This window comes from Phocoena phocoena, chromosome 8, assembly GCF_963924675.1.
Source record: "Phocoena phocoena chromosome 8, mPhoPho1.1, whole genome shotgun sequence".
NCBI lineage: Eukaryota > Metazoa > Chordata > Mammalia > Artiodactyla > Phocoenidae > Phocoena > Phocoena phocoena.
The window spans coordinates 79557029-79584275 of NC_089226.1; the positions used below are offsets into that span (position 1 = coordinate 79557029).

General features: G+C 36.6%; 1 protein-coding gene across 1 annotated transcript in view; it reads right to left on the reverse strand.

Moving 5' to 3' along the window:
* Positions 1-548: 548 nt before the first annotated feature.
* The window catches only part of CCDC34 (coiled-coil domain containing 34), a 47782-nt gene continuing 21083 nt past the window's right edge, over positions 549-27247 (reverse strand). The window contains exons 3-6 of the mRNA XM_065882835.1: positions 22946-23053; positions 2883-3041; positions 2185-2326; positions 549-763 (exon numbers count right to left, since the gene is read on the reverse strand). Of these exons, the coding sequence (XP_065738907.1) occupies positions 549-763; positions 2185-2326; positions 2883-3041; positions 22946-23053 (624 nt within the window). The remainder of the gene's footprint in view (positions 764-2184; positions 2327-2882; positions 3042-22945; positions 23054-27247) is intronic.

Here is a 27247-nt window from a genome sequence, read left to right on the forward strand (position 1 = left end):
TTCAAAACCCAAACTTCATTTCTCTGTTACCAAACATGACTTCAGTTAGCGATTTACAAATATTTACACAGGGAAAAAATACAAAAGCCATCAACAAAGACTGTTTTTGATTATTCTGGGATTCTAATCCATTTAGATTCTTCTAAGAATCATCTTGAGCATGCAGTTTAGAAATGCTTGTTTGAACGACTTAGTCTTACATTGTTCATAAACATAAACACACAACATATAGTATGAAAGAACACATGAAAAATTGTTGCTTTTACTGGTATTAGAGGGTAGTTTTAATACAAGCTAAATACAAACACAATTGTTAGATTCAGTCACTTATCCTGCAAAACAATATGCCAAGATCAACCTTGAAGCATTTATAAAAATGAAAATGTATAAAATATCTTCCTCAATTAACTCTAAGGACTCTGTATACAAATGCAAGAGTTTGAACTTATCAATAATACATCAAATGTTGAGCAACTAATTGAGCAGTAAAAAAAACAATTTCTGATCTTAAATAGCTCCAGGTAAAAGCATGTAATTTCCCACATCTACTATCTTTGTATTCTGCACAGAGTTCCAAGACAAAGATTGCTTCTGGATTTATGCATTACCAGAGAAGATGACCTGTTTGGTTGGCTTATCACAGGCCGTTTAGTCTTCTTTCCTGATAGATCCTTTGCTCCTTTGGGAGGAGGCACAGGAACTGGTTTCCATGGAATTGGGTTATAAAAGGCTGGCTCTGGATAAGAATTTCCACTGTAAAAACCTAAAATTATGAAAAAAATCAGAACAAAACAAGAAGAAAACTTTTTGAGATCAAAGAAACTACATATTTTAAAGTTCATAGAAAAATGTTAAAAGGGCAAAAATATCATTGATAAACCAATTTGACTCATTTAAAACTTGAACTCTCAAATATTTTCAAACACAGTATTGAAGTAAAAATTAAAATATAAATCTAAGCATTCAAAGAACATTAATGTTCAAATCTATATATATAGAAACTCATAAAAGTTCTCCTAAGAAATTAATTTTAGAACCCTTAAATTGAACAAAATCTTCATTTTAACTCAAGTCGGGGAAACCGCTGATTGTGTACATGTTTCCCCTAGTCGGACACTAAAGTTTGCAGAAAAAATGTATGTTGCATATGTAGCTAAAGTGAATCAAGATTCTTGTTTAGAACCACTTAAATTCTAAATCACTGTCACTTAATCAGATTTCATAATATCACTGTAATTTTGATAATTAAGAGCAGTAGAGCATTTGCAAAGATATTTATTAGAATAAAACTTATTTAAATGCAAAAAAAAATAATCCATTATTTCACCAATTAACTTCTAGTCAATATGTATATTCCACCTAAGTTTTAACTTTACTATCCAATCATTTGGTTAAAACCACTGCTTATTACTCTTATTTCAAACAAGAGAACAAAAAAACAGAGCAGGCCCTGCTCGGTAGCTGTAATGGATGACCTCTGTGACATGCAGGAGAGGCCTAAATCCTGACAGCAGGAATGTGTCATTCAGACATTGGCAACCCACTTTGACTGCATAGATATGTCAACACACACTTCACCACGATGGTCACAACAAAGTCTGGAATATGTCCTATTGTGTGAACAAAACAGAATGGGAGTATTTTTAATAATAAATCACTTAAACAAGTGAAGGCAGCTGTCAGCAAGGCATGAGCTTCCAACATGAAGTACAAAGAAAAACATGCATTGCCATTTATAATCAGACCAAGCCTAAAGGCCAACCAGGTCTGTGTCTGGTTCATGTGCTGTCTAGTATTCCACCCTGCAAAAAGAATGTGCCAAAGACACTGGAAGCTTTGCCTCAGAGAGGGTTAGAAAAGGGGAAGAAAATGACCCCTTCAATATATCCTGATTAAGGCTTTAAAATCCAAGGAATGTAAGAAAATTTTACTTGTTTCTTAACCTTAGAAATCATTACTTTGCAGTTTTACCACTATTGCCTTTAAAATGTATCTGGTTTTAGAGAATGACAACAAATTTGTAGTATCTCCACAGGAATACAGTATGTTATAATCTTCCAGAAAATAGTAATTTGAAAGAAAAAAGATTTTTACACATTTCTATTTCTGTCAAAAGGAAACATAATATATAGTATTCACTCCTGCAAGCCATATTTATGTAACCCACATAACATAAAAACCAACCTGTGAGTTTTCCATTGGCATAACCATAGCTCTTTGCAGCTGGACGAGGTTTATTTTTTGCATTTTCCAACCATTCCTTAAACTTTTTTTCTGCTATTTCCTTTTTTTCCTGTAATTCAGCCTGCCGTTGTTTTTCTTTTTCCTTAAAATGACAAGACCAAAGAATCTCCTGGGATATTCTGTAACTAAAAATTCTATTCAAATTCTACTGACTCTTTTCCCCAGTAGCTCCCCATCCCAATGGCTTTCTGATCAGAAATACTGAATCATAATTCTATAGAGAGCAAAATTTAACATGATCAGGGATGTGATATGAAGGTGGCTGCCTCTAAACAATGACATTAAACCTAAGAAGAAAAAAGCAATTTGCTGTTTTAAAATAGAACTGTAATTTATAATAATGTAATAAAACTTTCCATAAAAGTGCACTGAATAATATTTAAAAGCATAAACAATAAAAAGTTTGAACCTGACTGCAGAAATATCAATAGGCTTATTAATACTTCTCAACCTAAGAAAACCACAAATGCATATTCATTTCTGAAGCTTAATTATAGTATAATAAGTAGGGGTAGCTACATGTATTTATATTATGATAAGATAGTGCCAATTTTCTATTAGAAACTCTTTATACAATATAGCTGGCACATGTAAACACAAAAGTCATGTATTCTAACTGATCACTTTAGTGAAAATACCTTTTCTTTCTTCTTCTTCTCACATTCTTCAGCATTTTTTTTCTTTAACCATTCTTCATATTTTTCTTTTGCTTTTTCTTGTAAATGTTCTTTCTCCAGCTCCTTTGCTGCTTTTTCCTCCTTTTCTTTATTAATTTTTTGTTCCCTTTCTTTTCTTTTCTTAAATAAAAATGAAGGAATTTTAATTGGAATATCTGTAATCATCCTCATACAAGGGAGAAGTGTTATATGCAGCAATTCTCTAAACTTCAGTTATTTCTTAAAATAGGTGGTAAAATAGTGGTTGACACAGTGTGGCTTATGAAAATATATAACATACCTGCACTTACCTGATCAATTTTAGTCTACCAGCTTGAGTATACGTTTCATGATGGCCATAACAAAGGTCTTGCTTGACAAAGTACACTCAGAGCCTGGAACAGTGTTAAGTAAATAGTAGGTGTTCTATAAAGATTTGCTGAGTAAATTAGTGGACAGAAATTATGACCTATTAGACTGTCCTGAATCTTAGTGTTTTTTGATGGATGTTTACCCCCACTCTAAAATAGGAGCCACATGTGTACACATTCCCCAGACAATTTGCCAATACAAATACTTGGATAAATTTTCACCATCAAAGAGTTACAGAGCACAAATTTTGGCCCATTAAGTACTGCTATAAGGGCACATACAGACAAATCTCTGGCTATGTAATTCTTATAAACCTTACACAGACCAAGGATTGGCAAACTATGGCCTGCAGGCCAAATATGGTCCATCAACCACCTGTATTTGTAAACAAAGTTTTACTGAAATGTGGCCACACATTTATTTACATATTTATTGCCTATGCTGCTTTTGCACCACAACAGCAAAGTTAAATAGTTGCAACAGAGATTGCATGGTCCACAAAGCCTAAAATTTTATCTAGCCCCTTGAAGAAAAAACTTGACACAGACTATAAGTCAATGTTTCTTCCTTTTCTCACTCAAAAGATAATCTACCAACACAGCTAAATTCTAAATAACCAATGACATGGCTAGCTCTCTTTATCAAAGGTTTAGAAAATAATCTGCAAACATGAAGTATATGCAATACAAATGCCACATACGTCACCCTTCATCGAGCAAAGAAATATGAGCCAAGAAATTCTTCCCTTAAAAGCATCCTGTAGAATACTTTAATACAAGCAATTCAAATAAGACCCAAGTAACGAACATCAGTTACATACAACATATGTCCAGTGCTGTGCAGGAAAGGTGGGTCTTAAAAATCAAAGCACGGGAATTCCCTGGTGGTCCAATGGTTAGGACTTTGTGCTTTAACTGCTGAGGGCACAGGTTCAATCCCTCCTCAGGGAACTAAGATCCCACAAGCCTCAAGGAGAGGCCAAAGAATAAAAAAATTAAAGCCCCTGTCATTCCCCAAGTTGCTATATTTCCTTATTGTTGGTCTGCCAATAGATGCAAAAGGAAATCCTTTCTTGCTGAGAACTCAATATCCATTGAAATAATGCTGGAATTTAACTATTGGGTTAAATTCCACAAAGAAGTTAAGTAATCTGCCCAAGGTCGCACAGATGGTAAATGACAGATCACTACATATCTCTTATATACATATGAGAGAACGCTGAAAACAATTTTTTGCCAATAAATTCAATTTAAATAAGATGTCAAAATTCCTTAAAAATACGTCACTTTCCAAAACCGATTCAAGAAGAAATAGAGTAACTGAATGAGCCTCTACTTGTAAAAACAATTCAGAATTTAAAACTTTCCCACAAAGAAAACTCTAGCCTCCAGTTGCTTCACTGGTAGAGTCTATCACACGTCTAAGGAAGCAACAGTACCAATTACTACACAAATTGTTTTAAAAAACAGAAAAAGGGAACACTTCCAAGCTCATTTTAGGAGCCCACTATTTCTCTAAAGTCCAAACCAAATATGAAAATTACAAGATAATATTAGGAATAAGTCAAGATAACTGTTCTCATCAGAAACATGAAATACATAGGGATACATTTTAAAAAGACGTATAATGCCCCTGTACATTGAAAAGAAAAAAAAAGAAGAAAAAAACAGATAAATATGGCTTAAATAAATAGAAAAAAAATCATGTTTACAGATTTATAATTTGATATTATTAAGACAGCAATTTTCTCCTGAATGATCTATATATTTAATGCATTCCCAATAGTATCAGGCACTATTCAAGCAAGCATGATTAGGGAAATTGATAAGCTAATTCTAAACGGAAAGGGTGCAGAGCAGCTAAAACAATTCTGAAATAGAAGAAAAACGATGGAAGACTTACACTATTTGATTAGAAGCATTTTAAATTCAAGAATTACTATATAAAGCTATAGTAAGCAGATAGTGTAGTACTGGCATAGGATATGGATCAATCGAACAGAATACAGTCCAGAAATAGACCAGCCATATTTGGTCAATAGATTTGAAATAAAAATGTCAGGGTAACTGAGTAGGGAAAATATTATCTTTCAACACAGTGTTGGAACAACTGTATATCCATATTCCAAAAAAATGAACCTTGACCCTTATCACATGCCAACATTAAAATTAACTCAGAATGCTGAGGTAAAAGCTGAAGTTATAAAACTTCTAGAAGAAAACAATGGAGAATATTTTGTAACCGTGGCATAGGCAAACGTTTCTTTAATAGAACACAAACCCCACAGACTATAAAAGAAAAAACAGAAATATGGGACTTAACCAAAATTTAAAATTTCTGCTCTTTAAACATATAAAAAAAATTAAAAGGAGGAAATATTTATAATACATGTTACAGGACTTAAAGGAATATAAGAATTCTTACAACTTACTATTAAGACACACAAAATGGGAAAAACTTAAACACTAAACAAACAAAAAGCGAGATGCAGAAATGGTCAATAGTGCTATGGATTAAATTCTGTCCCACCAAAATTCATATATTGAAGCCCTAATCCTCAATGTAACTTTTTTTCTTTTTAAATTGGAGTATAGGTGGTTTACAATGTTGTGTTTAGTTTCAGGTGTACAGCAAAGTGATTCAGTTATACAGACACATTCATTACTTTTCAGATTCTTTTCTCATATAGGTTATCACAGAACATTGAATAGAGAGTTCCCTGTGCTATACAGTAGGTCCTTGTTGTATACAGTAGTGTGCGTATGTTAATCACGAGGCTCCTGATTTATCACCCCACCCCCCCATGTTTCACCTTTGGTAACCATAACTTTGTTTTCAATATGTGTAAGTCTGTTTCTGCTTTGTAAATAAGTTCATTTGTATCATTTTTTAAAAACTTGATACCACATATGAATGACATCATATGATATTTCTCTTTCTCTGACTTACTTCCCTAAGTATGATAATCTTTTGGTCCATCCATGTTGCTGCAAATGGCATTTTGTTCTTTTTTATGGCTGAGTAATATTCCATTGTAAGTATGTACCAACTCTTCTTTATTCCTCTGTCAATGGACACTAGATTGCTTCCATGTTTTGTCTACTGTAAACAGTGCTGCAATGAACACTGGGGTACACCTATCTTTCTGAATTATGGTTTCCTCCAAATATATGCCTAGGAGTGGGATTGCTGAATCATATGGTAGTTCTAGTTTTAGTTTTTCAAGGAACCTCTATAATGTTCTCCATACTGGTTTTACCAATTTACATTCCCACCAACAGTGTAGGAGAGTTCCTTTTTATCCACACCCTCTCCAGCATTTATGCTTTGTAGACGTTTTGATGATGGCCATTCTGACCAGTGTTAGGTGATACCTCATTGTAGTTTTGATTTGCCTTTCTATGGTAATTGGTTTTGTTGAGCATCTTTCCATGTGCTTTTTGGCCATCTGTATGTCTTTTTGGGAGAAATGTTTACTTAGATCTGCCTACGTTTTCAAAAAAATTTATTTTATTTACTTTTTTATACAGTAGGTTCTTATTAGTCATCAATTTTATACACATCAGCATATACATTGCAATCCCAATCGTCCAATTCATCATACCACCATACCCACACTCCCGCAGCTTTACACCCTTGGTGTCCATAAATTTATTCTCTACATCTGTGTTTCAACTTCTGCCCTGCAAACCAGTTCATCTATACCATTTTTCTAGGTTCCACATACATGCGTTAATATACGATATTTGTTTCTGTCTTTCTGACTTACTTCACTCTGTATGACAGTCTCTAGATCCATCCATGTCTCAACAAATGACCCAATTTCATTCCTTTTTATGGCTCAGTAATATTCCATTGTATTTATGTACCACATCTTCTTTATCCATTTGTCTGTTGATGGGCATTTAGGTTGCTTCCATGACCTGCCTATTGTAAATAGTGCTGTAAAGAACATTGGGGTGCATGTGTCTTTTTGAATTATGGTTTTCTCTGGGTATATGCCCAGTAGTGGGATTGCTGGATCATATGGTAATTCTATTTTTAGTTTTTTAAGGAACCTCCATAATGTTCTCTATAGTGGCTGTATCAATTTACATTCCCACCAACAGTGCAAGACAGTTTCCTTTTCTCCACACCCTCTCCAGCATTTCTTGTTTGTAGACATTTTGATGATGCCCATTCTAACCACTGTGAGGTGATACCTCATTGTAGTTTTGATTTGAATTTCTCTAATAATTAGTGATGTTGAGCAGCTTTTCATGTGCTTCTTGACCATCTGTATGCCTTCTTTGGAGAAATGTCTATCTAGGTCTGCCCATTTTTGGACTGGGTGGTTTGTTTCTTTAATATTGAGCTGCATGAGCTGTTTATATATTTTGGAGATTGATCCTTTGTCTGTTGATTTGTTTGCAAATATTTTCTCCCATTCTGAGGGTTGTCTTTTCTTCTTGTTTATGGTTTCCTTTGCTGTGCAAAAGCTTTGAGGTTTCATTAGGTCCCATTTGTTTATTTTTGTGTTTATTTCCATTACTCTAGGAGGTGGATCAAAAAAGATCTTGCTGTGATTTATGTCAGAGTGTTCTTCCTACATTTTCCTCTAAGTGTTATAGTGTCCAGTCTTACATTTAGGTCACTAATCCATTTTGAGTTTATTTTTGTGTTTGGTGTTAGGGAGTGTTCTAATTTCATTCTTTTACATGTAGCTGTCCAGTTTTCACAGCACCACTTATTGAAGAGACTGTCTTTTCTCCATTGTATATCCTTGCCTCCTTTGTCATAGATTGGTTGACCACAGGTGCATGGGTTTATCTCTGGGCTTTCTATCTTGTTCCATTGATCTATGTTTCTGTTTTTGTGCCAGTACCATATTGTCTTCATTACTGTACCTTTGTAGTATAGTCTGAAGTCAGGGAGCCTGATTCCTCCAGTTCCATTTTCTTCCCCTCAAGACTGCTTTGGCTATTCGGGGTCTTTTGTGTCTCCATACAAATTTTAAGATTTTTTGTTCTAGTTCCTTAAAAAATGCCATCGCTAATTTGATAGGGATTGCATTGCATCTGTAGATTGCTTTGGGTAGTATAGTCATTTTCACAATATTGATTCTTTCAACCCAAGAACATAGTATATCTCTCCATCTGTTGGTATCATCTTTAATTTCTTTCATCAGCGTCTTATACTTTTCTGCATACAGGTCTTCGGTCTCCCTAGGTAGGTTTATTCCTAGGTATTTTATTCTTTTTGTTGCAATGGTAAATGGGAGTGTTTCCTTACTTTCTCTTTCAGATTTTTCATCATTAGTGTATAGGAATGCAAGAGATTTCTGTGCATTAACTTTGTATCCTGCAACTTTACCAAATTCATTGATTAGCTCTAGTAGTTTTCTGGTGGCATCTTTAGGATTCTCTATGTATAGTATCATGGCATCTGCAAACAGTGACAGTTTTACTTCTACACTTCCAATTTGTATTCTTTTTATTTCATTTTCTTCTCTGATTGCTGTGGCTAGGACTTCCAAAACTATGTTGAATAACAGTGGTGAGAGTGGACATCCTTGTCTTGTTCCTGATCTTAGAGGAAATTCTTTCAATTTTTCACCATTGAGAATGATGTTTGCTGTGGGTTTGTCATATATGGCCTTTATTATGTTGAGGTAGGTTCCCTCTATGCCCACTTTCTGGAGAGTTTTTATCATAAATAGGTGTTGAATTTTGTCAAAAGCTTTTTCTGCATCTATTGAGATGATCATATGGTTTTTATTCTTCAATTTGTTAATATGCTGTATCACACTGATTGATATGTGTACATTGAAGAATCCCTGCATCCCTGGGATAAATCCCACTTGATCATGATGTATGATCCTTTTAATGTGTTGTTGGATTCTGTTTGCTAGTTTGTTGTTTAAGATTTTTGCATCTATATTCATCAGTGATATTGGTCTATAACTTTCTTTTTTGTAGTATCTTTATCTGGTTTTGGAATCAGGGTGATGATGGCCTCATAGAATGAGTTTGGGAGTGTTCCTTCCTCTGAAATTTTTTGGAAGAGTTTGAGAAGGATGGGGGCTAGCTCTTCTCTAAATGTTTCAAAGAATTCACCTGGGAAGCCATCTGGTCCTGGACTTTTGTTTGTTGGAAGATTTTTAATCACCGTTTCAATTTCAATACTTGTGATTGGTCTGTTCATATTTTCTATTACTTCCTGGTTCAGTCTTGGAAGGTTATACCTTTCTAAGAATTTGTCCATTTCTTCCAGGTTGTCTATTTTATTGGCATAGAGTTGCTTGTAGTAGTCTCTTAGGATGCTTTGTTTTTCTGCAGTGTCTGTTGTAACTTCTCCTTTTTCATTTCTAATTTTATTGATTTGAGTCCTCTCCCTCTTTTTCTTGACAAGTCTGGCTAATGGTTTATCAATTTTGTTTATCTTCTCAAAGAACCAGCTTTTATTTTTATTGATCTTTGCTATTGTTTTCTTTGTTTCTATTTCATTTATTTCTGCTCTGATCTTTATGATATCTTTCATTCTGCTCACTTTGCATCTTGTTTGTTCTTCTTTCTCTAGTTCCTTTAGGTGTAAGGTTGTATTGTTTGAGATTTTTCTTGTTCTTGAGGTAGGCTTGTAGAGCTGTAAACTTCCCTCTTAGAACTGCCTTTGCTGCATCCCTTAGGTTTTGGATCATCGTGTTTTCATTGTCATTTGTCTCTAGGTATTTTTTTATTTCTTGTTTCATTTCTTCAGTGATCTCTTGGTTATTTAGTAACGTATTGTTTAGCCTCCATGTGTTTGTGTTTTTTACGTGTTTTCCCCCTGTGATTCATTTCTAATCTCATAGTCTTGTGGTCAGAAAAGATGCTTGATATGGTTTCAATTTTCTTAAATTTACTGAGGCTTGATTTGTGACCCAAGATGTGATCTATCCTGGAGAATGTTCCATGCGTACTTGAGAAGAAAGTGTAATCTGCTGTTTTTGGATGGAATGTCCTATAAATATCAACTAAATCTATCTGGTCTACTGTGTCATTTAAAGCTTCTGTTTCCTTATTTATTTTCATTCTGGATGATCTGTCCATTGGTGTAAGTTAGGTGTTAAAGTCCCCCACTATTATTGTGTTACTGTCGATTTCCTTTTTTATAGCAGTTAGCAGTTGCCTTATGTATTGAGGTGCTCCTATGTTTTGTGCATATATATTTATAACTGTTATATCTTCTTCTTGGGTTGATCCCTTGATCATTACGTAGTGTCCTTTGTTGTCTCTTGTAAGATTCTTTATTTTAAAGTATATTTTATCTGATATGAGTACTGCTATTCCAGCTTTCTTTTGATTTCCATTTGCATGGAATATCTTTTTCCAACCCCTCACTTTCAGTCTATATGTGTCCCTAGGTCTGAAGTGGGTCTCTTTTAGACAGCTTATATATGGGTCTTGGTTTTGTATCCATTTGGCAAGCCTGTGTCTTTTGCTTGGAGCACTTAATCCATTCACGATTAAGGTAATTATTGATAGGTATGTTCCATGACCATTTTCTTATATTGTTTTGGGTTTGTTTTTGTAGGTCCTTTTCTTCTGTTTCCCACTTAGAGAACTTCCTTTAGCATTTGTTGTAGAACTGGTTTGGTGGTGCTGAATTCTCTTAGCTTTTGCTTGTCTGTAAAGCTGTTGATTTCTCCATTGAATCTGAATGAGATCCTTGCCAGGTAGAGTAATCTTAGTTGTAGGTTCTTCCCTTTCATCACTTTAAGTATATCATGCTACTCCCTTCTGGCTTGTAGAGTTTCTCCTGAGAAATCAGCTGTTAACCTCATGGGAGTTCCCTTGTATGTTATTTGTCATTTTTCCCTTGCTGCTTTCAATAATTTTTCTTTGTCTTTAATTTTGGCCAATTTGATTACTATGTGTCTTGGTGTGTTTCTCCTTGGGTTTATCCTGTATGGGACTCACTGTGCTTCCTGGACTTGGGTGGCTATTTCCTTTCCCATGTTAGGGAAGTTTTCGAATATAATCTCCTCAAATATTTTCTCTGGTCCTTTCTCACTTCTTCTGGGACCCCTATTATGCGAATGTTGCTGCGTTTAATGTTGTCCCAGAGGTCTCTTAGGCTGTCTTCATTTCTTTTCATTCTTTTTTCTTTATTCTGTTCCACAGCAGTGAATTCCACCATTTTGTCTTCTAGGTCACTTATCCGTTCTTCTGCCTCAGTTATTCTGCTATTGATTCCTTCTAGTGTAGTTTTCATTTCCGTTATTGTGTTGTTCATCTCTGTTTGTTTGTTCTGTAATTCTTTTAGGTCTTTGTTAAACATTTCTTGCATCTTCTTGATCTTTGCCTCCATTCTTTTTCTGAGGTCCTGGATCATCTTCACTATTATTATTCTGAATTCTTTTTCTGGAAGGTTGCCTATCTTCACTTCATTTAGTTGTTTTTCTGAGGTTTTATCTTGTTCCTTCATCTGGTACATAGCCCTCTGCCTTTTCATCTTGACTTTGTTTCTGTGAATGTGGTTTTTGTTCCACAGGCTGCAGGACTGTAGCTCTTCTTGCTTCTCAACTTAATCTCTTTAAGGCTAAATGCACATATGCCAACATTAGCAGCCTGAATCTTACAATACCTGCTAGTGTTGAAGGGTCTCCTGCAGAGGCATGGTGTGGCTGTGGCTCACTGTGGGGACAAGGACACTGGAAGCAGAAGTTCTGGCAAGTACTCCTTGGTGTGAGCCCTCCCAGAGTCTGCCTTCTACCTACTTTTTGATTGGGTTGTTTATTTGATATAGAGCTGCATGAGTTATTTGTATATTTTGGAGATTAATCCCGTTTCAGTTGCTTCGTTTGCAAATATTTTCGCCCATTCTGTGGGTTGTCTTTTTATTTTGTTTACACTTTCCTTTGCTGTGTAGAAGCTTTTAAGTTTCATTAGGTCATATTTGCTTATATTTGTTTTTATTTTCATTAGTCTAGGAGGTGTATCAAAAAATATCTTGCTGCGATTTACATCAAGGAGTATTGTGCCTATGTTTTCCTCTAAGAGTTTTATAGTGTGTAGCATTCCATCTAGGTCTTTGATCCATTTTGAGTTTATTTTTATGTATAGTGTTTATGAAATGTCTAATTTCATTCTTTTACATGTAGCTATCCAGTTTTCTCAGCACCACTTTTTGAAGAGACTGTCTTTTCTCCTTTGTATATTCTTGCCTGTTTTGTCATAGATTAATTGACCATAGGTAGGTGGGTTTATTTCTGGGTTTTCTCTCTCCTGTTCCATTGATCTGTATTTCTGTTTTTGTGCAAGTACCATACTGTTTTGATTACTGTAGCTTTACAGTATAGTCTGAAGTCAGGTAACCTGATTCCTCCAGCTCCGTTTTTCTTTCTGTGAATTGCTTTCACTATTCAGAGTCTTTTGTGCTTCCATATAAATTTTAAAAATCTTTGTTCTACTTCTGTGAAAAATGTCATTGGTAATTTGACAGGGACTCCACTGAGTCTGTAGTTGCCTTGGGTAGCATAGTCATTTTGACAATATTGATTCTTCCAATCCAAAACAATACCTTTCCACGTCATCTTTGTGTCACCTTTGATTTCCTTCATCACGTCTTATAGTTTTCAGAATACAGGTCTTTTGTCTCCTCAGATAGGTTTACTCCTATGTATTTTATTCTTTTTGATGTGATGGTAAATGGGATTGTTTCCTTGATTTCTCTTTTTGATCTTTAGTTGTTAGTGTATAGGAATGCAAGATTTTGGTGTATTAATTTTGCATCCTCAACATTTACTGAATTCACTGATGAGCTCTAGTAGTTGTCTGGTAGCATCTTTTCTATGTATAATATCATGTTGCTGCAAACAGTGACAGTTTTACTTCTTTTTCAATTTGCATTACTCTTATTTCTTTTTCTTCTGATTGCTGTGGCTAGGACTTCCAAAACTATGCTGAATAAAAGTGGTGACAGTGGACATCCTTGTCTTGTTCCTATCTCAGAGAGAATGCTTTCAGCTCTTTACTGTTGAGAATGTTAGCTGTGGACTTGTCATATAAGACCTTTACTATGTAGAGGTAAGTTCCCTTTATGCCTACTTCTGGAGAATTTTTATCATAAATGGGTGTTGAATTTTGTCAAAAGTTTTTTCTGCATCTATTGAGATGATCATATGGTTTTTAGTCTTCAGTTTGTTAACATGGTGTATAACACTGATTGATTTGTGGATATTGTAGAATCCTTGCATCCCTGGGATAAATCCCACTTGATCATGGTGTATTATGGATTCAGGTTGCTAGTATTTCGTTGAGGATTTTTCCGTCTAGGTTCATCAGTGATACTGGCCGGTAATTTTCTCTTTTTGTGGTATCTTTGTCTGGTTTTGGTATCAGGGTCATGGTGGCCACATAGAAAGTTTGGGAGTGTTCCTTCCTCTGCAATTTTTGGAATAGTTTCAGAAGGATAGGTGTTAACTCTTTTCTATGTGTTTGATAGAATTTGCCTGTGAAGCTATCTGGTCCTGCATTTTTGTTAGTTGGAAACTTTTTAATCAGTTTCAATTTCACTACTTGTGATAGGTCTATTCATATCTTCTGTTTCTTCCTGGTTCAGTCTTGGAAGCTTGTACCTTTCTAAGAATTAGTCTATTTTTCCAGGTTGTCCATTTTATTGGCATATAGTTTTTTGTAGTAGTCTCTTATGGTCCTTTGTATTTCTGTGGTGTCAGTTTTAACTTCTCATTTTCATTTCTAATTTTATTGATTTGAGTCCTCATTTTTCTTGATGAATCTGGCTAACGGTTTATCAATTTTGTTTATCTTCTCAAAGAATCAGCTTTTACTTTCATTGATCTTTACTACTGTTTTCTTCATCTCTATTTCATTTATTTCTGCTCTGATCTTTATGATTTCTTTCCTTCTACTAACTTTGGGTTTTGTTTGTTCTTCTTTCTCTAGTTCCTTTACATGTAAGGTTAGGTTGTTTTTTTGAGATTTTCTTGTTTCCTGAGTTAAGACTGTATTGCTATGAACTTCCCTTGTAGAACTGCTTTTGCTGCACCCCATAGGTTTTGGATCATCGTGTTTTCATTGTCATTTGTCTCTAGGTATTTTTAAATTTCCTCTTTGATTTCTTCAGTGATCCATGGTTGTTTTGTAACATATTATTTAGCCTCCATGTGTTTGTTACGGTTTTTATTTCCTGTAATTGATTTCTAATCTCATAGTGTTGTGGTAAGAAAATATTCTCGATATGATTTCAATTTTCTTAAATTTACTGAGGGTTGATTTGTGGCCCAAGATGTGATCTATCCTGGAGAATGTTCCATATGCACTTGAGAACAATCAAAGGAATGTTGTAATAAATATCAATTAAGTCCATAGGGTCTAGTATGTCATTCAAGACCTGTGTTTCCTTGTTGATTTTCTGTCTGGATGATCTGTCTGTCCAGTGATGGGACTGGGGTGTTAAAGTCCCGCACTATTATTGTGTTAGTGTCAATTTCTTTTTTTATGGCTGTTAGCATTTGCCTTGTATATTGAGGTGCTCCTATGTTGGGTGCACATATATTTGTAATTGCTATATCTTCGTGGATTGATCCCCATGATTGTTATGTAGTGTCCTTCTTTGTCTCTTGTAACAGTCTTTATTTTAAAGTCTATTTTGTGTGATGTGAGTTTTGCTACTCCAGCTTTCTTTTGATTTCCATTTGCATGGGATACCTTTTTCTGTCCCCTCACATTCCCTCTGTATGTGTCCCTAGGGCTAAAGCGGGTCTCTTGTAGACAGCATATATATGGGTCTTGTTTTTGTATACATTCAGCCTGTCTGTGTCTTTTGGTTGGAGCATTTAATCTATTTACATTTAAGGTAACTATTGATATGTCTGTTCTTACTGCCATTTTGTTAACTAGGATTTGTTTTTGTAGGCCTTTTTTCTTCTCTTCCTCTTCTCTTGTGATTTTTTTTCCCCCTTTGCGGTACACGGGCCTCTCACTACCGTGGCCTCTCCCACCACGGAGCACAGGCTCTGGACGTGCAGGCTCAGCGGCCATGACCCAAGGGCCCAGCCGCTCCCTGGCATGTGGGATCCTCCCGGACCAGGGCACGAACCCATGTACCCTGCATCGGCAGGTGGACTCCCAACCACTGCGCCACCAGGGAAGCCCTTCTCTTGTGATTTGATGTCTATCTTTTAGCGTTGTGATTGGGTTGCTTCTTCTTTTTCGTGTGTGTATCTACTGTAGAATTTTGGTTTGTGGTTCCCAAAAGGTTTTGACCTAGCAGTCTATATATGTACAAGACTGTTTTAACTTGCTGGTCTCTTAATTTCCAATGCATTATCAATATCCTGCATTTGTACTCTCTTCTCACGACTGCTGGTTTTACTATCATATTTGTGCGTGGATGATTTCCTACCTTTGCTTTATGTTTGTCTTAACTGGTGAGCTTTCCCATTCATAATTTTCTTGATTCTAGTTGTGGTCTCTTCTGCCTAGAGAAATTCCTTTAGCACTTGTTTCAAAGCTGGTTTGGTGGTGCTGAATTCTCTTAGGTTTTGTTTGTCCATAAAGCTTTTGATTTCTTCGTCAAATTTGAATGCGAGTCTGCTGGGTAGAGTATTCTTGGTAGTAGGTTTGTCCCTTTCGTCACTTTAAATATATCATCCACTCCCTTCTGGCCTGCAGATTTTCTGCTGAAAAATCAGCAGATACCTTATGGGGATTCCCTTGTATGTTATTTGTTTCTCTTCCCTGTTGTTTTTAATTGTTTGTATTTAATTTTCGTCAGTTTGATTAGTATGTGTCTCATCTTGTATGGGACTCTCTGCGCTTCCCGGACTTGAGTGTTTCCTTTCTAACGTTAAGGACGTTTTCAGCTATAATCTCATCAAATATTTTCTCAGGCTCTTTCTCTCTTCTCCTTCTGGGACCCCTACAGTGCTAATATTGGTGCATTTAATGTTGTCACAGAGGTCTCCAAGACTGTCCTCATTTCTTTTCATTCTTTTTTCTTCATTCTGTTCTGCAGCAGTGATTTCCAACATTCTGTCTTCCAGCTCACTTATTCATTCTTCTGCCTCAATTCTTGTGCTACTGCTTCCTTCTAGTGTATTTTTCATTCCAGTTATTGTACTGTTCATCTGTTTATTCTTTAGATCTTCTCTTTGTTAAACATCATTTGTATCTTCTCAATCTGTGCCTCCATTCTTTTCAGAAATTTTGGATCATCTTTACTATCATTACTCTAAATTCTTTTTCAGGTAGTTTGCCTATCTCCACTTGATTCAGTTGTTCTTGTGGGTTTTTATCTTGTTCCTTCGTCTGGAACGTATTTCTCTGCCATCTCATTTTGTCTAGCTTTCTGTGTTTGTGGTCTTCTTTCCACTGGCTGCAGGATCATAGCTCTTGCTTCTGGTGTCTGCCCTCTGGTAGATGAGTTTGGTCCTGAGGCTTGTGCAGGCTTCCTGGTGGGACTGGTCCCTACCCACTGGTGTGTGGAGCTGGGTCTTGTCCCTCTGGTGGGCAGATCATGTCAAAGGGTGTGTTTAGAGGTGGCTGTAAGCTCAGTATGGCTTTAGGCAGCCTGTCTGCTGATGGGTGGGGCTGTGTTCCTATCTTGCTGGTTGTTTGGCCTAAGGCATTCACGCACTGGAGCCTCTAGGCTGCTGGGTAGGGCCAGGTCTTGATGCCAAAATGGCAACCTCTGGGAGAGCTCAAGCCAATCAATGTTCTCTGGGGCCTCTGCCACCAGTGTCCTTGCCTCCCCACCCCCATAGTGATCCAGAGCCAATCTCAACTTCCCCAGGAGACCCTCCAAGACTCATAGGTAGGTCCAGCCTAAGCTCCTATGGAATTACTTCTTTGTGCTGGGTCCCAGTGTACATGAAGCCTTGTGTGTGCCCTCCAAGAGTGGAGTCTCTGTTTCCCCCAGTCCTATGGAGCTCCTGCACTCAAGCCCCACTGGTCTTCAAAGCCAATTGCTCTGGGATTCCTCCTCTTGATGCCAGACCCTCAGCCTGGGGAGCCTGAAGTGGGGCTCAGGACTTTCACTCTTGTGGGAGAACCTCTGTGATATAATTATTTTCCAGTCTGTGGGTCGCCCACCTGGCGGGTATGGGATTTGATTATGTTGTGAAAGCGTCCTCCTACCATCTCTCATTGTGGCTTCTTCTTTGTCTTTGAATGTAAACTATCTTTTTTGGTACGTTCCAGTCTTCTTTGATAGTTGTTCAGCAGTTTGTTGTGATTATGGTATTTTCATGAGAGGAGGTGAGCTCAAGGCCTTCTACTCCACCATCTTTTCCAGAATCAAGGGGCTGCTTTTAGTTTGGATGCTTGCTGTCTCTTTCCTCAGCCTGGGCTGGCTGTTATCCCCTTGACATGGGGTGTGCAGGTGCAGCAGCCCTTGTGCACTCCCCGGACAGTGTGGGCAGCGCTTGGCAACTTCCTGTGGATCTCTTAGTGGTGGCCTGTGCCTGCCTATGGAGCCCATGATTGCAGTGGTGACTTGAGCCCACACCCAGAGCTTCTGTAGGCAGTGTCCCGTTGCCTGGGAGCACTTACAGGGGAAGAAGCTCTTATGGTGGTCCTGTCCCTCTTCTCATGTGCCCCTAATAGTGGCACCTTGCTTTTCTGGCAGGCGCCAGCTTCTTCTGAGTACACCCTCAGTTGCCACAAGCTAGCCTCTGCAGACTGTCTCTGAACAACCAACCCTGGTCCTTTCCCTGGGTCTGACCTCTGAGGCCTGAGCTTCAGCACCCAGTCCCCACCCGCACCAACAGAGGAGCATCTCAGGCTGGAGAACGCAAGGTGGTGGTGCCGACCTTCTGTGCAGGTTACTCTCCATTTTGCCTTCTGCAAACTGGTTGCTGTGCTCTCCTCCTAGGCTCCGAAGCTCCGCCTCCATCCAGGCTGATCCCCCACCAGTGAAGGGACTCCCAGGGTGCGGGAACCTTTTCTCCTTCACAGCCTCCTCCCTGCGGTGCAGGCCCATCCCCATTCCTTTCTATTTCCTTTTGTCCTACCCAGTTACTTGGAGGTTTTCTTGTCCTTTCAGAAGTTTGAGATCTTCTGCTAGTGTTCAGTAGATATTCTATGTGAATCGTTCCACTTGCAGATGTGTTTTGAATGTTTTTGTGGTAGTAGGTGAGCTCCCTGTCCTACTCCTCCACCATCTTGATCCCCCAGTCTGTAACTGTGTTTTGAGATAGGAATTTTAAAGAGGTAATCAAGTTCATAAAGGTGAGGGCCTAATCCAAAAGGACTGGTGTCCTTACAAGAGGAAGAGGAGACATCAGGGATGGGCATGTACACAGAAAAGGCCATGTGAGGGTATGGAGAGAAGGCAGTCATCTGCAATCCAAAGAGAGAGGCTGCAAGAGAAACCAAACCTTGCAGACACCATTTTGGACTGTCAGCCTACAGAACTGTAAGAAAATTTCTGTTGTTTAAGCCACTCAATCTGTGGTATTCAATATTTTGTCATGACAGCCCTAGCAGACAAAGAGAATAAGCTTATGAAAAGATGGTAAATACCATTAGATCTCAGGAAAATGGAAATTAAAACAACAATGATAAACTACTACACACTTAATAGAATGACAACGTTAAAAGGACTGAGAATCTGGCAAGGATGTGGTGCACTTGGAACTTTCAGACAATAGTGGTAGGAATGTAGAAGTGGCACAAGCACTTTATAAGAAATTGCCGAACTATTTTTTAAAGTTAAACACACACTTACCATACAACCCAGCAATTCAGTTCCTAGGCATTTACCCAAGAGCAATGAAAACAAGTATCCACAAAAAGACTTGTACGTAAGTGGTCACAGAATTTTATTCATAATATCCCAAAACTGGAAACAATCCAATTATCCATCAACTAGTGAATGGTTAGACAATTTGTGGTATTCCATAGAATAGAATATCACTCAGCAATAAAAAGGAACAATCTTAATACCTGAAATATCGGCAATTTTTAAAAACAGAAGAAGGCTGACACAAAGGAATATATATTGAATGATTCTACCTATAGGAAATACTAGAAAAGGCAAATCTAATCTACAGGAACAGAAAGCAGACTTATCCTTCCTTGGAGCTGGGGTTAGTTGGTGGGAAGCAGGGGCTGAATGCAAGGGAGCACAAGGGAACTATCTGGAGGAATAGGAAATGTTCTCTACCTTGACTGTAATGCCGGTTTCACAGGTACATAAGCTTGTCAAACCTCATCAAACTTAAAACAGGTGTGTTTTATTGTATGTAAATTATTGCTCAATGAAGTTGATTTTAAAACATCAGACAGACAGGCCCTCTGCAGCATTTAAACTACAGAAGAGAGCATAGAATGCCTTTAGTTAGCAAAAGGAGACCAGAGCAGACATTCAGAGAGAAGTACTGAGAGAGAGTAGCCAGCCACTAAGTGGCTTCAGATTTTCTGGCACTGCAGTGCTGCACCACACAGAGAATAATGATTTTTTTTTTTTTTTTTTTTAAGATGGTGCCCTGAGAGAACCTTTGTTTCTTCAAACTAAAGGAAACTAACAAACCAACTAACTACTCAAAGTTTCTGAATTTCTATTTTGGTTCCTTCAATAGTATCTGGCACATAATAAACGTGTTGAATGCATGAATGATGCACTGATGACAGTGTTATCAATCATACACTTTGCTGATTGGAATTAATTTTTTACATTAAAAAAGCAGTTCCATGGTTTAAAAAAACTTTAAAAATAAATTTATTTTTAATTCTCAAACAATGAAGGCAAATGCCCTTTTGCAAGATACGTGGTAACACACTGTAAAAAAACAAATCTAAAAAATGAATTAGCATGGCAACACAAATGTCAGAGTACCAGATGAGATAAGCCATTTATTTGAAAAGGATTTAACAATTTATAGCACAATATAAGAAATTAGCTTTGCTAATGGATACATAAATTCTTTTTGTCTGATTTTTTGATAGAACACAGTGAAAATGACTTAGAGAAAATAATGCCACAGATATATCTAAAATGTGAATGAAGCTGGAAGCAGCAGAGGACCACACACCATGAAATGTAAACAGAGGAGAAAAAAGCTAGATGCCAGACAGGAAGAGAAGAACCAGAAGAGCAGTCTTTACAAATAGAGGTAAGTATAACCAAGACTGAAATAAGAAATCTGATAGTTCTTAAGGCAAAAAAAAAAAAAAAAACAAGAGTGATCAATTATTCCTTAGTATGCACAGGAATTCTGCAGAATAAGTAAATTTCTCAAGGTTCATTTTTAAACTCTTCTCAACCTTATGGAATCTTGCTTTCGATAATTAGTGATTTATGTCAGGGCAAGCCACTTCCCTTCAAAAGAAAGAAATAATTTTTCTCAAATAATTGGATTAGATCTACTGCCACTAATTAAAACAGAGAATATATCATCTCTACATTCTTAGACAAACAGCAACTATGTTTGATTAGCATGGTAAAATGAGCTTAATGGAGTCAGAAGATAAGAGAAGCTTTTAGAGGAGAGAGCATACTATTCAATACATGCAAAACTTTTATTTTCTAGCTATATATTTCAAAAAAGTATCACTCAAAGCTTGGTTGTAGTTACACAGGCTTATTTTGATTTTGGCATTTATTCACAAAGAACTCTTTCTTGTATTATGGGATGTAGCAAACAAAAAAAATAATTTACTTCTGAAGTAAAGAACAAATATATTTATGGTTATAACATACACATGCCTAGCCAATTTCCTTCTTATAATACTTGGATGAAGAAAGCTATGTCATCTTCAATTTACTGGAATTATTTACTAGGTACTATTATTAATACCACTAGGCACTGCATTCAATAATAGTTAGGACCCAAAAGTTAGAAATAATTTAAAATTTTTGTCTTACAACATTTGAATTCATAAAATTGGATATTAATAATAAAAGCAGTACCATTCTAAATGTGTAAAAAAATCACAACAGACAACAGACAAGATATTTTTTTACATTTCTAATTTGAGATCTAATACAAGACTGTATTAAAACTGAAAGGAAAATGATACGTTTATTCATTCACTCATTTATTCCAAAAACAAATGCTTACTATATTACAAAGCATTATGTTAGTTAGATCTTGTAATGGATAAAAATATAAAAAATAACTTAAAAAAACAAAAAAAACAAAAAGCTCCTATCCTTAAGAGTCTTAAAATTACAAGGGGGGCTTCCCTGGTGGTGCAGTGGTTGAGAATCCACCTGCCAATGCAGGGGACATGGGTTTGAGCCCTGGTCCGGGAAGATCCCACATGCCACGGAGCAACTAAGCCCGTGCGCCACAACTACTGAGCATGCGCTCTAGATTCCGTGAGCCGCAACTACTGACGCCCGCACGCCTAGAGCCTGTGCTCCACAACAAGAGAAGCCACTGCAATGAGAAGCCTGTGTACCACAACAAAGAGTAGCCCCTGTGAGCCACAACTAAAGAAAAGCCTGCATGCAGCAACGAAGACCCAACACAGCCAAAAATAAATAAAAATAAATAAATTTATTAAAAAAAGAAAAAAATACAACTAGCAACAAAGTATATCATATACTGCATTGTATTTTGTATAAAGTGATATAAATTAAACAAGGACTCAGAGAAGAAAAGAATTTCCAGCATGTGATCAGCAAATGATTCATGTAGGAAATACTTTGAGTTGGATAATAAAAGGAAAGGTAGGGTGAAAAATATGATGAGATCCCATACTGAAGAGATACCATATTTAAAAAAAAGGAAATGAGACACAGAAGTGTTCTCAAAACTTCTCATGAACATATATTCCTAGGGGCGGGGGAGCACAGTCCAAAGCCCAAGATTTCTTTGAAATCTACTGTGTATTTTAAAAATAATATAAAATTTATGTTCTACTCTATTAAATATCTGTGCTTGCTTTAACATAAAACTAACATTTTTCCTTTCAAAATTTTCCAGCAACACTAATACTCCAAGAAGATGGGCCATGCTTATCCTGAGTGCGCTCCCCAAAGATGCCAGTCAGAAGCTGACAGTATGGAATGAAGGGCAGCACAGTTGGAAGGAGATGTGGCTTGGAGAGCAGAGAGTAGAAGGTATTTAACCAGCCAGGCTAGAACAGTTCAAATGTTATTCAGAGGACAGTGGGGAATCATGAGAGATATATTTTGAACTGAGGGATGACACTTGACTTTTTGGCAAGATTAGTCTGGCAAGGACACAGAGGATGAAGTCATATTTGGGGGCATTTTTAAGCATCAGGTACTGATCTAACTGCTGGATAACTGAACAAGAGGCAGAAATCCCTGCCCTTATGGGGCTTACATTTCAGTATGGGGAAATAAACAATAAGAATGATGGTTCTATGAGAGGAGAATGGATAAAAATGGGTTGTTTTATATTTGCAGGTCCAGAGGTCCCTACCAACCTAACAGATGAAAATCCAAGGCTCTGGGAAGTCAGGTCTGGAGATACAAACTTCATGACTACCTGCAGTCAGATACAAGTGGAAGCCACATGAGGGAGAAGGGAGAGAAGCAGAGAGCAAAGGGCAAAAGATTTGATAAATGTCCCTGAGGGGAGAAAAAAAAAAAAATCAGGTTAGAGAAGAAAGAATCTAAGAGAAAATGAGAAAACATAGGTAATGACAAGGAGTAACAGGAAGAAGGCTTTGCAAAGGAGCCATCAGTATGTGTGCACACTTTTTTCTCCTTACCTGTTCATTCTTTTTCTGAACCCATTCCTTGTGCTTTTCTTCAGCAATTATCTTCCTCTTTTCACGTTTTTCCACTTCTTTCTTTTTCTCTAGCTGTTCATTTAATTCCTGTGGATTTTATTCAAGCAAAAGGCAACATTTTATAGAAGTACTCAACCTCACATTTTTTTTTAATGTCTGAGGTTAACCAAATTAAACAAGAATATAGTTTCCTTTATAGAAAATATACCATTAGTGACAATAACTTAAGCAACTAGTCTATGATGAAAGGAAGGCATTGGTAAAAAGTGTAAGTCATTTTCTAGAAATGCAAATAATTGCTTGGCAGCAAAACACTAGTTTCTTAGACTAAACTTCAGCTAAATTACCCTCATTGAAATCAACTTTCCCACACATAAATTTTGGCATCACTGTACACTACTGGCAGAAGCTCAAGAAAATTGCAACTTTTTTACAGTTATAAAAAGCTTCTAGATTCTTGATGAAGATAAAGGGTAGGAATTAAATAATCCCTAAGTTAAACTTTTAATTCAGAGTTACACCAAGGAAGAAATGTAGGGAAAAAAAGGATCCAGATTTTTCTTTGCTGATTTTATAGCTGCTGGAGTGTAAAACAAAACCACATTCATATCCTAGATTATTTAACTGCCTTGCTGTCACTCGAATCTACACGTTTGGGCATTTCCTCAAGGAGAAAGAATGTGGAAAGTATGGCCAAATAAAACTACAAGCTGAATGCCACCACTCTGTCACTCATCAGTTAAATTACTGCATTAGTTGAGAATGCTGTTCAAACTAGACTCCTAGGACTCTACTACCATAATTACTGGTTATTCTTCTCTCTCCTTAGATACCAGAAATTGGATACTTTTATATGTCTTCCACTGGACCTCATCCCCATGCCTCCCTTTCCCAAGGACCTACCTACCTCAGCATGGGTGGCAGTGAGAAAGACAATTTTTCAACTCTCAGACAATTCCAGTGTGTTAAATGAAATGAAGATAAAACTTGACACCAAGAACATATCTTGTATACTTGAGAACAACTGGCCTAAGGATACCTGTCTTCCGTGATCTCTCATCCTAGAATTCTGCTGCATCGGAAATAGCTTCCCTCACTCATTCAGAGTCTTCCAACTTTTAAACACTATACTCCCCCCATCCCCCCAAAGTAAAATATCCATTTTGGTTTTAAAAGGACTCTTCATTACCTCTGCAGCTGCTATCCCTTGATTATTCACTTAATACTTTTTTTTTTTTTTAAATGGAGCACTTACTATAAAGATAGATAGCAAGAACTGAGATGCAGGGATGAAATTCCAGAAGTCTCTGATGTAATCTAATTCCGTATACACAAAATAATGAAGTGCTGCATTGTGAGATACTGTGTAGAATAAGAGCTCAGAAAAGGGAAGGGAAGATGAGAGGAGAAAGAGTATGGTTCAGGGTAGTAAAAAAAACGAGCACCATGAGAGGAACAGTGAGGAGATGGCTTGACTAGAACGGGGAGGGGAGGTGACTAGAAAGTCAGACTGTGGTACTAACTAGATGGAAAAAGGTCTTTTGAGACAGGCAGAGTAAATTAAACACTATGAAGCAGGAATACATGGCAAAAGGGATGATTTAAAACTCTTAATGATAAAGGTTGAAAACTGCATTTGAAGGGATCAGAACTATCATGAGGGAGACTGACTAGGAGGTTGCCACAGTACGAGTTGGAAGGGGACAAAAGTCTGGACTAATGTCACGAAACAAGGGGGAATATGTGCATGTGCATGACAGACTAGATATAGATTTGACAACCACATTTTCCAAAATAGTCCTAAATTTGATTGTCAAGTTTAAATATACAACTAAAGATAGGACTGGTTACATTTATGTACCCTTTAAAATTTTTCCTGTAATTAAACTCAAAAGTCAGAAAAAACATCAGATATTGTATTCCTATTTTATGGATCACAAATTTTAGTTAATGCTGACATAAGAGTTAAAGATGGAGGAAGGGTCAAAAGTACCTAGAAAATGCTACCACTGACCCAAACAGTGCTTTAATCTCAGGATGTCTGTTCCAGTGATTTGCAACCTCAGAATATACATCACATTCTGAGAAACAACCCTCCCTTCCAAGGCTGGCTCCCCGTAGAATTTCCCACCTTAAATGCCTCCATCTTTTTGCCACCAAGGCCAGCCTCTTCCAGACACAGCTGGAGTCTTCTCTCACAAGGCCCCTATGTCATCTTCTGGTACACCACTGAATTTCAACAGAATTATATATCTTCCCACAGCATAAACACTTGATTATAGAAAACCAAAATCCAAAGAGTATCCTAAACATGCATTTTTAATTTCAATAGCTTTTGCTGACTTTCAAAGAAAGTTTCACCACTAAAGGTAACAATTAGAAAAACTCAATATCTGAGTTCCACCAACTCTATATCCTGCCCTATTCCTTCATTAAGGGCTGATGAATGACTCAAAGGCCAAAGCATGATGGTGGGAAAAAAAAAAAAAAGCACCTGAATTATTCACAAATTAGATAATTTTTATAATTTAGAACAGACGATACTAAAATGTGAAAGCAAATATTAAAAATTAAAATTAGCCAAAGGCCATAGAGAATTTAAGGTAGTCTGCTAAAGAATTTTTTTAATAATAAAAATTTAAGTAAAATTTACATGCCCTACAAAACCAATATGGTAGCTTTTCACAATACTAATGTTCAATATTTACCACATTTTATCACCTCAACATAGTTACAAATGTAAAAAAAAATTGTAAGCCTAATTTTGATGAGTTAAAATAATTTTTAACTCAATCTTACAGGGATATCTGAAACAAATCTAAATGTTGCTGGAATCAAATTTATGATGGGGGATGATCTTTTTAATGACCCAATTACCTTTAAATTTTCCTTCAAGATTTCAAGGAAGAATATAAGAAAGCCAGGGTAAATTTAAAATTAAATACTAAGTCTGACCCCTTTATTTCTAAAATGCATCTTGGTATTGTAGGAAAAAACACTTATTAAATTGGAAGTCAAAAAAACTAGGATCCAGTCCCAGCTTTGCCACTAACTGAAAAAACCTTGGCAAAGCTACTCTCTGGCTCTCATGTTTTAATAGTGATCTGAGATGAATTGTTCCTTGTGGTTAAAAATCTGTGCTTTTGATGATATGATTTATAAATAAGTTAGAGAATACAGTAAATAAGGACAGAAAATAAGGAAAACATGACTTAGAAAATAAAACAAAGGGAAAGGCATGAAAAAAATGTGAATACCGCAAGAGCTCAAAATAAGTTTATACCAAAGTGAGTAGTTTACCCATATGTTATGATATCCCTGGCATAACTGATATGGTTAAGACTCATGCTAAAATATTTTAACTGCTTCAGAGTTAAGTAATGACATAGATATAAGAAATGTCCAACTACTAAATATGTGAAAAGGTTTAAATCATTCAATTATACTCTGCTACCTGCTTAATCATTGAGGTAGGGACTTTATATTCATTATTTTAATCTGTTCTCAAAGTAAATCTTTGGTAGTTACTATCATCTCCTTTAACACGTAACAACAACTAACTTTTACTAAGTGCTTCCTATATATTAGGCCACATCCTGCTGTTCACTTAGTCCCCAAAACACTATGAGGTGAATGTTATTCTCTGCTTTCACTAATAATCCAGGCAGAGAGGTTAAAGATCCAAGGTCTCAGTTTTGAAGCCAGGATGTACGACTCAAGAATTTATGCTTTTAACCTCTCTACTATTGCCTCTCTAACATGTGGCTTATAGATGAAGAGACTGAGGCTCAGAGAAGTTAAGTAACTTTTCCAAGATCACAGATTTAGAACAGCAAGACTAGAATTTGAGCCTAGTTCCATGTTACTCCAAAGCCCAGGGTTCCTTATAATCTAGTGTAATTTAATTAACTTTATGGCAATGCTGACTCTAAAAATGACTTGAAGTGACCCTCCTTTTCTTAGTGTAACAAGTGACTTCTAGTGAGGCTAGAGATAAAGCTAAATACCATGAAGTGAGCTCCACAATACCACTGATTCACTAGATCAGTGTTTTCCAAACTGTGAGTCTAAAACCAATGTCTGGGTTATGACTAGCCTTTAAAAAAAGAAAGAAAAGAAAAAATAGAATAGAATATTTCCAGGTTCTGCACAAAATTAAGATATTTCAGATACATATGTAAGCAGGCATTACATACATGTATGCATTTGTGTGTGACATGAAGCAAAGTAGATTTCTCACTGTGAACAAATATTTTGAAAGTTACTAAATAATGGAATTAG